We start from the raw sequence: 14,491 nt of genomic DNA on the forward strand, positions 1-14,491 counted from the left end.
GAAACTTGCAGGGATCTTTGGATTCCCTGACACGTGAAGCAATGGACAATAGATTGGTTTTGGACGATCTCTTGGCTGCTGAAGAAGGCATTTGTGTGACTGTTGTTTATATACCCTCCTTCTAGGACTTCTGGAAATCTTTTACAATACCATGTTTATTTATATTGTTTGTTATACTGCTACTTGAGTGTACAATTCATGTTTGCTACTCCACATTGAGTCTGCACTGACTGGGGAGAGTCATCATTAATAGCCTGTGTGTTATTGCTATGTGCTTGTGTAATACCTCCCATGCTGATGGTCTTGTGCATACCTGTTTCTAATAAGAGCCGTCAGCCCAGAAACCCACTAGCAATCCCCACTTCTCTTTGGTGCTTTTCATCTCCCTTCCTGAGATGTCAGGGATGGGCTTACTGCCTGTGTTCTAAAACAAAAGAAAGCGGGACATGTAATGGGCTGAAGCTGGGCAGATGTACTGAGTTCGAGCACTTGAAGCTAATTAGCAATTGGACAATACTCTATTAATATATGCTTGGAGAAAGAATGACCCCGCCCACTCTCTGTGCAAGTTTGCAGTGTTGTATAGAAGATTGCATAGAGGATTTGGCTGGTGGAGTATGAGAGCCAGAGGCACTGCCAGGCAGATTCGAGTCCTAATTGCTCTCACTTCGCATTGCCATTCCCCTTCACCTCCGCAAAGAATAAAATCTAGGAATTTCCCTTATCCTGACTTCCTGACTCTGGCTGATTTTAAAATACGTGGTCATCACAGTCAAATCATTACATAGTAGAAGCTATGACCTTTCCAGTCCCATTAGATAGACAGATGTTTAGGAATTCTCTCTTCCTCTGTGGTCATGCCTTGTGCATTGTCCTTAAATTTCTGACTGTCACTTTTTATTGATCTCAATTAAAATGACTCAATGTGATGACTCAACACCCCATATTACTACCCTTTGTTCTGTATCACTTTATATTACAATGGGAATAAACTGGATTTGGTGTACAGGGTTCTGAGTTCCAGTCCCTTTTCATATTTTCATGTTCATTGTGGGAAAATGATATTCCAGAATCTGGAGAAGTCCTTTGCCCCTATCCCCAACAATAACCCCAATTAATCCTAAAAATTCACCACTAACTGGAGAAATAAGGAGACTCTTCTTGTCTTCTATTCAACATAGGATTATACAGAAGGACCACCAGAATCCTATAGGAATGCAGAAATATACAAGCTGTGGTAGGATAAAAGCTTGGAGCAAAGCATCCCCTTTTAGGAGAGAACCTAATCTAAGAGGAAATGCTCCAAAAATTATCCTAATCCCAAAGCCCTGTGGCAAGAATGACTGCAGTAATCCTGTGCTTAGAGTACATGGAAAAGGCCTATAGCAAAACCTAAATTAGATAGTGAAGCAGAATAATATGCCTTGAGGGAGGACCTAAATAGAACCCAACCCCAGAGCAGTTCAGGAGTCCCTTGAAGAAGGATCTTAATATTCACCACCATAGAGCTTATCGATTATCTCATTCCAGAATGTAGGAGAGCATCCTGATCCTAGCACAAGCTCCCCATCCCAATGAAGACACTGATGTTCCTGATATGAGAAAATAGTGGAAAGCACTGAATAATATGAGTTATTTACTTTAGACAGAGACATTCAGGAGATAAACCTTGAGGAAGAGAATAACCTCATTTGAATTCTAATTAAAACTAAATAATTACTTAAAACTAAAAAAAAATCCTAAAAATTCTAATTAAAATAAGGATCTAGATAAAAGGATATTGAGAGAATGTAATAGAAATGCATGAGACAGAAAGAGAAATAATTACATAATAATAATAAGGTTGACAAAGAGAAATGATACTTTGGAATAGATGATGGAAAATCCCAGACTAAAAATAATACTCTAAAAAACATACAAACAGAAAGTATCAAACCAAAGAGTTAGCAAGGCATATTTAAATAAAATGATGACATTGAAAAATATGAAAAATAATATTAAAAATAATGTATATACTTTGACCCAATATTACTATAGAGATATATTCCAAGTAAATAAAAAAAAAATAAAAAGACACATGTAAAAAATATTTATAGTAGCTCTTTTTGTAGTGCTCAAAAATGGGAAATTGAGGAGTGAGCCTTCAATATGGGAATGGCAGAATAGAATGCTATTATGTAAGAAATTATGAAGGGAATAATGTTAGAAAGATCTTGGAAGATACATATCACTGATGCAAAACAAAGTGGACAGAACAAAGAGAACATTCTGCAAGTTATAACAATAATCTGAAGATTATTCCCTGTGAAGATTTAGAGACTCTTAAAGGACTCATAATAAGTAGTACTATTTACCTCCACATAAAAAAACTGATGAATTCTGAGTGCAGATTAAAACATATATTTCCTTTTTTTCTTTTTCTTCCTTTTCTTGGAACAAAGATAATGTCCAAATATGTTTTGAATGACCTCATACATTTAATGGGTATCATATTTCTTGCTTTCCCCAGAGGTGGAGGGAGATTGCAAATTGGGAAATGAAAATGAATCATTATTTTTTTTTAAATAAAAAACGAATATTATATATAAAATGACCTGTAGGGGGCAATGAGGTACTCTACTAAAAAGGTTCTTCAACGTTGGGTCACCACCACATATGGGGTCACATAACTGAATGTGGGGATTGTGAAATATCAAAATTTTGATCAACTCTGAAAACACTGAAGATAATCTATGTCCTGTAGTATCAAATATTCTTTCAAGATTTAATTCTTTATATAAAAATAAACCAAAATATACATCTAATTAGTATGTAAATTTGCTTTCATCTTTAATAAATGGCAAAATTGTATGTACGCCAAAGAATTATGTTAGATTTCTTTAATATGTTATCAGTTAATGTTTGATTTCTATATCTATTTTATATACTTATATGACTGGCATTGTGTAAAATTTTCTTAGGCAAAAAGGGGTCATGAGTGGAAAAAAGTTTAAGAAGCCTTGGTGTAATGGATGGAGTATGGACCCTAGAGTCAGGAGGACTTAAGTTCAAATCCAGTCTTAGACACTTGACATGTAGTGGTTATGTGACCTTGGATAAGTCATTTAACCTCAATTACTTCTTAAAATCAAAAGGATTGCAAAACAAATTTAATTGAGACAATCTAAGAATTATGAGACTATCTGAAATTATGAATCTTTTTTTTTTTTGCAAGGCAATTGGGATTAAGTGACTTGCCCAAAGTCACAAAGCTAGCAAATATGAAGTGTCTGAGGCCAGACTTAAACTCAAGTTCTCCTAAATCCAAGGCCAGTGCTCTATCCTCTGTCATCTAGATGCCCGCTCTTACAAAAACAAATCTTTATATAATATTTAATTTATAAATGAAAACAGGTCCAAACTCTTAAAATTAAAGGATTCTATAAAAATGGGGGGGGGGAAATACTTTGATTAGATCTTAAAAGAAATGTAAAAATTAAAACTCCAAAGTATACTATAGCCCCAAATCCAGAACTTTTAGAAGAAACTAAAAAAATATTTTAAACAGCAAAAAAGAAACAGTTCTCTTTCTAAGGTGCCACAGTAAAAATCACATGAGATCTAGACCATAAGTATAATAAAAGAGAGGGGACTTTAGAATATTGTATTTTAAAAAGGAAAAGAATAAGTTTTACAGCTAAGAATTATCCATCTAATTAAAAAAGGCCTCTGAAAATTTTAGTGAAACACAAGATTTTCAGGCATTGCTGATAAAAAGGCCAACATTGAGAGTTAATTTTGAAAAGAAAATCTAGCAACCAAAATTAACATAGAAAGCCATGAATTTTAATATGCAAAGGAAAATTTAATATGCAAAGGGGGTTTAATATTTATATCATGAGGTATATAAAAAGTTATGTTTTCTCAGAATTCTAATATCTTTTTCAGTTATAGAGAAAGGACATTTGACAGAGTGGGTGATTTTGTTCTGTTTTGATGGTTATAGAATAAAACAAAAAGGGAAGAGTCAGGAAGCTAAATAGGAGAAGAACAGAAAAGGAAAGAGATAGAAATCAATATCATATAAAAGATGTGTATTATAAATGGAGCATTTAATAGCAGAGGAATGAGTGGGGGAAATAGACATCTTAGAATCTCATTTTTATCCCAAATGGATAAAACAGGATGAAACACAATTATACAAACCCACTCACAGACATTCCTTATCTCCCACAAATCTAATGCTTTTCTATTTAAATATGCTGTTCAAAAAGAAGGGGGAAAGAAGGGGACAGGGAGAGGAAGGAGAGGCAAAGGATTTAAAGAGCAGTTAGGACAGACACGGGAGTAATCATAAATAAAGAAACATAAAAGAGTGATCAAAAAAGGAAGAAAGAGCAAAACCTTTGGATTAGGGATGGCCCAAGGGGAAGAGAGTAGCTATGACAGACAGTACATAAGTGGATTTTTAAAAAAAAATTAGATCATAACTTACAGGAAAACTCAATCATGTTTTTGTAAAGGTGAGATGAAGTGGCAACGAAGTGGAAAGGAGATGAATTGGAAGGAAAGAGAGGAAAAAATAAATGAAGACAGGTAGATGGAAATGCACAAAATTTTTAAAAATGTAATAGTAGTGAATAGACTACAACAAAATGTTAGAAAGATAAAACATGATGGATAGGATGGATTGATTCCATGAATATAGAGTTGGTTCATAATAAGAAGATTATGCAATGAACAAATTACATTAGGATACATATGCATACATTATATATACATATGTGTATTATGCATATATATATATATGTCTATACCTATATCATATGTGTTGGATAGATGATGAAGACCTTTGACAAAATCCAACACCTGTTACTTTTCTTCATTACATTGAATGCCTGTTTTTTGTTTCAAATATATATTAACTAACTTATGAAAAGGACAATTCATTTATGTGATTTCTGAAGAAAAGTTAGAGGACTTTCCAATATGATCAGTGATAAAATAAGGCCATCTATTGTCATTGATACACATTTTAATGTATTGGTTTTGAAAACATTGACATTATTATTACGCTGGGATGATCAGGACTAGGCAAAACAAAGAATACCCTTCCAATTACTCTAGTAATTAAAAACTACTCTTAAAAGAGTATTTTATAATTACATTTTGTGAAGTTTTGAGTGCTAATGTCCAGGGAGAAGTTAGTGAATAAGGTGATGCTACATATCTTACTGGCCTAGTTTTGAGTGTCTAGCAGACTCCATAGAATGATCTATATTTGCATGTGATGGACCTGAACAAAGACCAAAAGTTAATTCTGAAGAATTCTCCATTATCTGATCAACTTGGCTATTTAGGAAATTTGTGAGGAAGAGAAAACCAACACAAAATACAAAAAAAGCTAAATCCTTGTCTTTATAGATATGGCACAATAATAGGACAGAAAAAGACATGAGGGAAATTGCTGCCTATAATGAGAAGGAAACTTTGGGATTTCATAGAAAATAGAATAATTGGGTTATTACTTGCTCTTCTCTCAATTGAACATATCCTAATCAGGTGCCTTTGGGAGTTGAGATACATAACCCCTTAGATAATGCAGGAACTAATGATAAGGTGCCAAATTCTTGCCTCAGCTTTGTGGTCTTGTACGCCTGCATAGCCTGTCTTTGATACTGTGGTTGTATATCCCAATCTCTGTGGACACTAGCTCCACAACTAAATGATGAAAATCATTTGCCAAAGTTAATCATGTGAAAGATTCATTAGTCACTGTTGAACTTGGGCCTTCTGGGGCCCTTTGTGACCTCATTTGATCCTCATGGACCCAAAGTAAATTCACAGATAAGACAAATATCCCTGCTTTTTAGCAAACAGTTTGGAGAAAATCTTGCCACCTTATTCAAGCAGGTGATACCTTCTTGTCTTTTTAATGGTCATGTCTTCACTTCAGTTATACCAAATGGAAGTAAATATTTTCTACTTTGAGAAAGGTCTTTGATTGAATATCATTTTAAAGCTAGGTACGGAAGAGAGAGGACTGAAATCTGGGATTTAGAAGGTGTAAGTATAGAAATTTCCTTTCTAGGGACTGCTGCCTAAGAATAGAAGCTTATCTGGAAGCACATATATGCTTCTCCACTAACATATTGTTGTTCAGCATTCAGTCACATTTGATCAAAACCAAGCATTTCTTAAGGGCTTACTATATTCCAGGAACTATATTGAGTACTGGAGATCTAAAGAAATGCAAAAGCATAGTTCCTGTCTTCCAGGACCTTACATCCTCTTCATCAAGGATTTTTAAGGTTACATTTTCCAGCAAGACATGAAGCATGTCCAAAAATGTAAGTATTAGAAGAGTTCCTTTCCTCTCATGTAGTTGTGGAAATGAAATGTGTTTGGCTGTTTCCACAATAAAAGGCTACAGAAAGGAAAAGAGTCATTTTTGTTAAAATTTCATTATTTTGGAAGCTTCAGAGAGAAATCAAGTCAGTACAGAGATGTTGCTTTTTTCTGCATAGGACTTCAATCCTATGATGAGAATAGGTTCATGAAACCATCTCAATACAATGTGGATTGCTAGTGTGACTTGAAAATAGACTACCTCAAAAAAGACCACCACACTGACATGTGTACTCATATATGTAAACAGAGAGGTATTGTAAATATTTCCTTTTGATGTACAAACTTCTTGTTTGAATATGTGAATATTTTATAGGAAATTTACATTTTGTTTTATGAATAAAACTTTAAAAGGATGAGTTAATTGAGGAAATCTTTCAGGGACTCTGAGACAGTAGGATTATTAATATTATTATATATCCTTATAGGGATAATGGAAGGCTAAATAAGAGGTGACCCTTAATGTTTGAGGCAGGGACAGCTGGATGGGAAAATAAGTGTTCAGAGAAAGGGATTGAGTTAAATAAGAGTTGGGGGATATAACAAGTTCAAGGGGATGGTTCAGGAAAGTCAGATGGTCATCAGAGTTTAGTCAATTAAGCAATATCTTATTATGTGACCCAGGTCACAGGCATTTTATTAGCTTTACACATAGTAGAAACTGATACAAATCATCTGATTTAGAAGAAAGGAGCCTCCTTTCTCCACACTTGGGAAATACCATTTAGGAATCTTTGTGGAAAATATTATACAGCAACTATGTAAAATGCATAGCTAATTTGGTCTCCTCAGAAATCTTATTCCCTTGAAATATGGAGGAAAATTGTCTGTAGATGGGAAGCATTTGACTCATTACTAAAAATAATAAGTGATTTATGAAACTAGAACTGTGGCAAGGTTCTTCCTTAGAATTAGATTTCCTGTTCTTTCACACGCAAAAAAAATCACACACAGAGTTTTAGCAGAGGTGGCATCCACCAAAACAATCTATCAAACTATTTCCAGTAAATCACCGTTGGATATTATCTTCAAGTAGAGAGAGAATCTTGAAACTGATTGTCCTTCTTTTACCCTGTTTTGTGCATTAATACATTAAAACTCCTTGGTGCCTAACAGGTAATTAACAAATGTTTGCTGATTGATCTTCCTCCTACCTACTACTCAAGGGCAGCTCCATTTAGGAAGAGAAATACTTTGGAAAAGATTTATACAGAAAACAAAAAAAAAATAAATTATACATTGGAGTCCAATGAGAATGAGAAAAAGAGTTGGATAGAGAATGGAGAGAGATTTCTGTATGGCTACTTTGGTCCCAAAGAGAACATATAATATTTTTCTTATAAAAGCTCTATTTTCCATTTTTGGACACTTTTATTACTTTTCTGAAGAATATTTTAGATAGGAAGATATTAGGGGATATGTAGAAAATATGAAAGAAGTAAAGATGGTAAGGTATTCAAGAATGGTGTAGGACAAAAACTTCGAATCATTCATCAGAAATAAGATAAATAAAAGTGAGGCAACTGAGTATTATAGGTAAAGCATTAAAGGTGGATGTCTATGTGAAATGGTGTCGAAGTTGTCTGATAGTGAAGGAAACAGTAAGATAGCTCACCATTTCCTGTTAGCCATCACTACTCCATTGGTAAAATAGACAAACACATCAAATAGTCATGGCTGCTTTGTATCATCTTGGCCATGAGATATGCATAGTAGAGTTAGCAGAAGTGAAGTATCTTTCAGGTAAATGGCAGACACTTTGACTGTGTAACTCTGAATTGCATTTTTGAAAGATAACTATCCTCAAAGAGTATGGAAATATGAAAAAAGAGATAACAGGTTAGTAGAAGGCTATACTTCTAATAAGACTTTGAATCCAAAGATTATTGGAGTATCCAGTCATAGCACAGATTCACCAGAATAATTTCAACACCTTGTGAGCTGGGGTGGATTTATTTTAATTCCACAAATATATATTGTATATATTATGTGTCATGCATTTTTTGAAAAGTGATATAGAAGTAAACAAAGAACTCATAAAATAATCACTGCTTTCAAGGGCTTCACATCCTTTGAATGGAATGATAGGCAATATAAGCCTCAGTGTCAGGGGCTAGACACTAGACTAGACTAGAACAGAAAATGCATGAATTCCCTGCAATGGGAAAGAAGACTGCAAATGCAGATGAAAAGAAAATCATATTAAGCATAGGATTTTACATTTCCCCTAGAGGTTATAGAACATGGTTGAAAACCTTTTGAATATTGGGTTGACACAGTAAGTTTTATGACTGAGGAATATTTACCTGATAGCTCTCTTGTGGATGGGTCTGAAAGGGAAGGCATTGGTAGCATGGAGAACCCTAAGAGAGTATATTCAATATTATAGGAAAGAGGTGACAAGGGTTTGAAAACCACCAGTACTGCCATTGGTTCAGCAGTCTCAAGACCTATTCCTGTTTTATTGGTGTGTTGCTGGGTTTGAGGCCAGGCCTGGAACTGGGGTGTCAAAGTCTGCACTGCGATTGCAAGCTGGACTCTCATCCTGGTTCCATAGATTTTTCTGCTGCCCTTCTAAGTTGTCTTTTCTTTATTTATTTAGATATTCTGATGCTCTAAAATTTATTTAGAGGCATTATTTAAAAGAACTTGGAGTATTTTTTGTGGGAAGTTGTGGGAAGTTGATTCCAGAAGACAAAACCAGAAGAAAAAGGTAGGAGTTTCAGAGAGAAATGTATGCTTGATGTCAGAAGGAAAAAGAAACAACCAAAAACAAACCAAAAACCAAAAACAACAATTAGAGTTGTCATTGGAATTCTTCATACAGATGCTAGATGATTGATGTTTTGTTGGGATCTCTTTCATGTATAGGTTTAATTTTTCTAATAGTTTGTGAGCATTTCAAAGCAAGATACTATATTTTGTCTTCTTTGTATACTCAGATCTTAGAGTGATGCTTGTTACACAATAGGCACTTAATAAATGCTTATTGACTGACTAAATTAGACTAGGTGTCAACTGAGGTCCCTTCCAATAGGGAAAGTCTATGTTTCTATGGGAAGAGGGGAATTTGAAAGGGCAGACCTGTTAGGAATACATATATGGGAAGTATTGAGGGTAATGGGATTTTTGAATCTGTTACTTCTGAGTTTGCTTTTACATGCAAGATATGACACGGAATCTTCTGGATGATAAAACCTGAATATACTATATCTCAGGTATTCTGAGCACTGTACCTTATAGTGTTCCAAAACAATAAAAGATGATCAGGGAGAAGTTCTGAGGAAAAAGTGGTGGAAAAGATGGTTTGGATATCCTTGTACATATTTCATCAGAAAGATGAGACTAGGTGTGGCTTTGAATTGACAAGAAGGGAAATGGGAACAGGTTAATTAAATTATATAAATACTTAGGTTAAAGTATGAATTGAGAATCTGAATTTATTTTTTAAAATGAGCTGGAGAGATTTGGAAACAAATCTCAGGGGCAAAAATTTCCCTGCCCATACCTCTATCTATTATTTAGTGAAATCAGTGAAATTAAGATAACAGAATTACAAAGTTACAAACAAACAAACAGCATAATGGTAACTTGTTTCATCTATTTTAAACTCATTTTGAGTTTAAAATAAAACTCAAATGAGTTTTTTAATTGTAAATGAGTTTTCAACATATTTCAACTCATTATACTCCATTTCAAATTCTATCTGTTTTATATACAGGTCTATCAAATATCAGAAGCCAGGGATGCAAAACCATTCAGGCATCACATTATTTATCCTGCGGGGACTGACAGATGATCCTCATCTGCAAGTTCTGATTTTTATCTTTCTGTTTCTTACTTACATGTTGAGTGTTACTGGAAATCTGACCATTATCACCCTCACCTTGGTGGATCCCCACCTAAAGACCCCCATGTACTTTTTCCTTCGAAATTTTTCCTTTTTAGAAGTTTCATTCACAAGTGCCTGTATTCCTAGATATCTTTACAGTATGTCAACTGGAAACAAAAATGTGACCTACAATGCATGTGCCACTCAAGTGTTTTTTATCACTCTTTTGGGTTCAACAGAACTTTTCCTTTTGTCCACCATGTCTTTTGATCACTATGTGGCCATCTGTAAACCCCTGCATTACACAACCATCATGAGCAGTAAAGTCTGCTACCAGCTCATCCTGAGTTCTTTGCTGGGTTCACTGATGTTTATCCTCCCACCACTTAGCATGGGCCTGCAGCTTGAATTCTGTAGTTCCAATATCATTGATCATTTTGTCTGTGATTCATCCTCAGTTCTGAAGATCTCGTGCTTGGATACAACTTTCATAAAAAAGGTAATTGTGACATTTGCAGTGCTATTACTTATGACTACATTAGTTTTAGTGGTTCTCTCTTATGCCTACATTGTCAGGACTATTCTGAAATTCCCCTCTGCCAAGCAAAGAAAAAAGGCTTTTTCCACTTGTTCTTCTCACATGATTGTAGTCTCCATGACTTATGGCACCTGCATTTTTGTCTATGTTAAGTCACCTGGGAAGGAAGAACTGGCTTTGGAAAAGGCTGTTTCCGTGCTTGTGACTTTGGTTGCCCCTGTGATGAACCCCTTCATTTATACCCTGAGGAATAAGCAAGTCATTCAAGCTTTTAAGGACTTTGTCAAAAGGATGGCATTTGTCATCAAGCTATAGAGGAATCCTGAGTTCATGATACCAGACAATACAAGTAAACAAGATTCATCTTTCTGTCTAGGATTCAATTGCCTTTTACTTTCCTTCTTTAATTCTCTAGAGTCAATTTACTATTGTCCCTCAATTTTTCACTATTATCAGGAAAAGTTTATGGATCTAGGGTCTCCTTTCTTCCCCCTGAGTTTTTTTAAGGTCTTCCTTACTCTCTGTCACTTCATTCATTACACTGATTCACTTCACTATATAATTCCTTGGTCTTAAGTATAAAGTCTGGACCATCAAAGTGCTGAGCTCTTTCTTGCCTATGACAGAACATGTATAGGGAACAATTGTGTGAAAAAATTCTTAGAACTGAGAAAGCCCTTAAAGTCATTTAGTCGTATACATTTGGTGTTAGATTCTTTTCTTTTTTATTCTTATTTTTAAACCTGTTGCCTTGACTGCTTGTCTTCTTTCTGAGAATCTATTCTTCAGGGAGAGCTTATGCTAGTGATATAGGGAATTGGCATGATATCAAAACACCCACTGTACAAATAGATGTGATTAAGAACATATCAAATAAGTCTAGTCCATCAGTAGCTAAGACATTTCCTATTCAACTGGAATATCTCCCCTTCATTTGAATTCATTTTCCAATATTAGATCTCTAGCTTTTCCTTGTGGTATTTGCTTATGAATTGTCTTTAAATTTTCTACTGTCAAAATTTGTTGCTTCCTACCTCAAACTTTTTCCCTGCTCTAGTCTAAGGCCTGCACTACCTTAGTACTGTGATAGAAATAAATTGGTCTTTTCAATCAAAAGACCTGTATGTCCTTAGATAAGTCATTTAACTAACTTTGTGTCAGATTTCTCTTTTGTGAAAATGAGATATCTTTCTTGTGTGAAATTCATGATCCTATAATCCCATTAGCATATGAGTTGCTTTTCTACAAATTGGACTACAGATGTTAGTCTGCATTTCCTCAGATTTAACATTTCACATTTTGATCAGGTCACATGAGATTTACACTTTGCTGTTGCATTTCATCAGTCCCTACATGGAAGCTTCCACCCTGAACACCAAATTAAGCTTTATATTTGCTCCTTTCCTTGTTGGATGAAATAACAAATCTCTGATTTTTAAGTCCTTGGTGATTCTTCAATAATTTTGATTCCTGCTGTATATGAAAATGGCTTAACTTTGATTCTAACTGATTGACTGTGACTACAGCACTGTATGCTGAAGTCAAACTGATATATAATGTATCCAGGAATATGGTAAAGGCAGCTGAAACCAGTTTCAGAAAGTCAATTATTAACCTTTCAATGTGGGCATTTATAAAATCAGCAAATGCTTCAGATCAAGTCTTGTTTTGTTAATTATTCTTGGACTTAACAGTTAATAATGCAGATTAAACTAAAAAGTATGTCTTCATACGTATAGCTTCCCCACAACCCCATGTACTGGTTGTTACCCAAATACTATGGCCTATATCCTGTCTTATTTATCATTCTATGCTTTAGCCAGAATGTCAAGTGACTCTCTGAACATTTCATATCCTCCCTTAAAACTAGTGCTTTCCCTCTGAGGCAATCTCTAATTTATCATATATAGATATCTGTATCAATCTGTCTTATAGGTACATTATTGTCTGCATATTGTTTTCTGAAGTAGATTGTGAACTGAGTCTATCTTCTGAATTAACAAAAATAACCTGTATGTTTATGAAACCATGGAAACAGATCTCTGTTAATTTGAATTGCTTACATTTCTTGGTATTGTACTCCAAAACTCACATTTATCACATTAAATTTATTTTTTTATCAGAGCCATAGAAATCTGTTCCTACTATTATTTTATTCTAGCTATAGGGACTTGGTCCTTTCTAGTCACAAATAAGGCTCTGATTCAATCTACTTTACAGAGTCTTTCTTCCCTAACAATCAACAATCAACAATTCACCTTCTTTCCCTGACCATATACTTTGGGGAGCTACTAGCATCATTAAGGTGCCATGGAGTTCCCAATGAATAGCTAAGGAAGTTATGTATTCTGTCAGAATAATGGAATACTATTTTACTATACAAAATGATAAAGAGCATGGTTTTAGAAAAATTTGGAAAGACATATAAATAGATACAAAGTAAGTGAACAAAAAGATGAGAATAATATACACAACAAAACTATCATTACTGTCACTAACTGCATAGGATAATTTCAAAGAACTCAAGATGAAAAATATTATTACTTCCAGACTGAGAATTGATAGACTCTGAGGACAAATTGAAGCACATTTTTTCTTTTCTTTTTGTTTCTTTTATTCCTTCAAGTCATCTAATGTTGATATAAGTTTTACATGATTTCATATGCATAATGACTATGACATTTCCTGGTTTATAACTGGATTTGGGGGTGGCTAGAGGGAGAAAAAGAATTTGGAATTGAAAAGACCCGTATATTGAAATTAAAAAAAAAAAAACATGAATACCATATACAAGAAAAAAAACATTAAGAACTTTCAAATACAGAAAACTAAGCATTGACTAAGACAATCCACGGATTATTACTATGAAGGATGACAAGAAAAAGTTTGTAACTCTATTGTATATGTTGCCTAAATGTTACAATTCCAATATTAATGCAGGTAGAAAAGACTGGTTCATAGAAGCCCAGCCTTTATGAGCATGATAAGTTTTTTTTTTTTTTTTTTGATTGAGACACAAAGAGTGATATTATTATTTTTTTATTATAACTTTTTATTTACAAGATATATGCATGGATAATTTTTCAGCGTTGACAATTGCAAAACCTTTTGTAGCAACTTTCCCCTCCTTCCCCACACCCCTTCCCCCAGAAGGCAGGTTTACCAATACATGTTAAATATGTTAAATAAGTTAAATACAATATATGTATACATGTCCAAACTGATTTTGAGCATGATAAATTTTATGTAATTCCTCAGATTTCTGTGAAACAGTAATTCTTCAGTGAATTTTCTGGCCAACATATCACTTCATAAAGAAAAGCTTTTTAATTGGCTTCTGATCCAGAACTGAATATACATACAAAAGACTCCAATAATTCATTTTTTTTCCTCTTCTGACTACATTCAAGTATGAAAGTAAAAACACCTATGAATTTCTGGATAGGGAGAGAAGTAGTAAAGATACTTTTCTACCGCAGTTGACTTTTAGCTATAAATATGCTGCCTCTTTGGGTTTGTTACTTCTTGTTATATAAAACAGGATAGGTTACTACTTTTTGAGAATTAGAAGCTAGGAAGATAACCTCCAGAGGCTCCAGTAAAAGAAGTCCATGGCAAAGCTTATAAGTAGGTGAGTACCAGGAGGTAAAAAACTTTTGGGGATCTTTGTTTGTAATAGGTTAATTAAGTTTACTTTCTCTGGGTACCTAAACTGGGATTGTGCATCTTAGAGA

The 14,491-nt window shown here is 34.2% G+C and overlaps 1 protein-coding gene across 1 annotated transcript; it reads left to right on the forward strand.

The window, feature by feature from the left end:
* Positions 1-10,133: 10,133 nt before the first annotated feature.
* On the forward strand, positions 10,134-11,072 carry LOC116419479 (olfactory receptor 6C2-like). The gene has a single exon (XM_031940010.1). It carries the CDS (start codon positions 10,134-10,136, stop codon positions 11,070-11,072), a length of 939 nt encoding a protein of 312 aa, XP_031795870.1.
* Positions 11,073-14,491: the final 3,419 nt, after the last annotated feature.

This window comes from Sarcophilus harrisii, chromosome 5 (genome assembly GCF_902635505.1).
Source record: "Sarcophilus harrisii chromosome 5, mSarHar1.11, whole genome shotgun sequence".
NCBI classification, from domain to species: domain Eukaryota; kingdom Metazoa; phylum Chordata; class Mammalia; order Dasyuromorphia; family Dasyuridae; genus Sarcophilus; species Sarcophilus harrisii.

Bases quoted from the DNA above. Each gene is read 5' to 3' on its own strand.
- LOC116419479 (XM_031940010.1), top strand. From the start codon at position 10,134: ATGCAAAACCATTCAGGCATCACATTATTTATCCTGCGGGGACTGACA.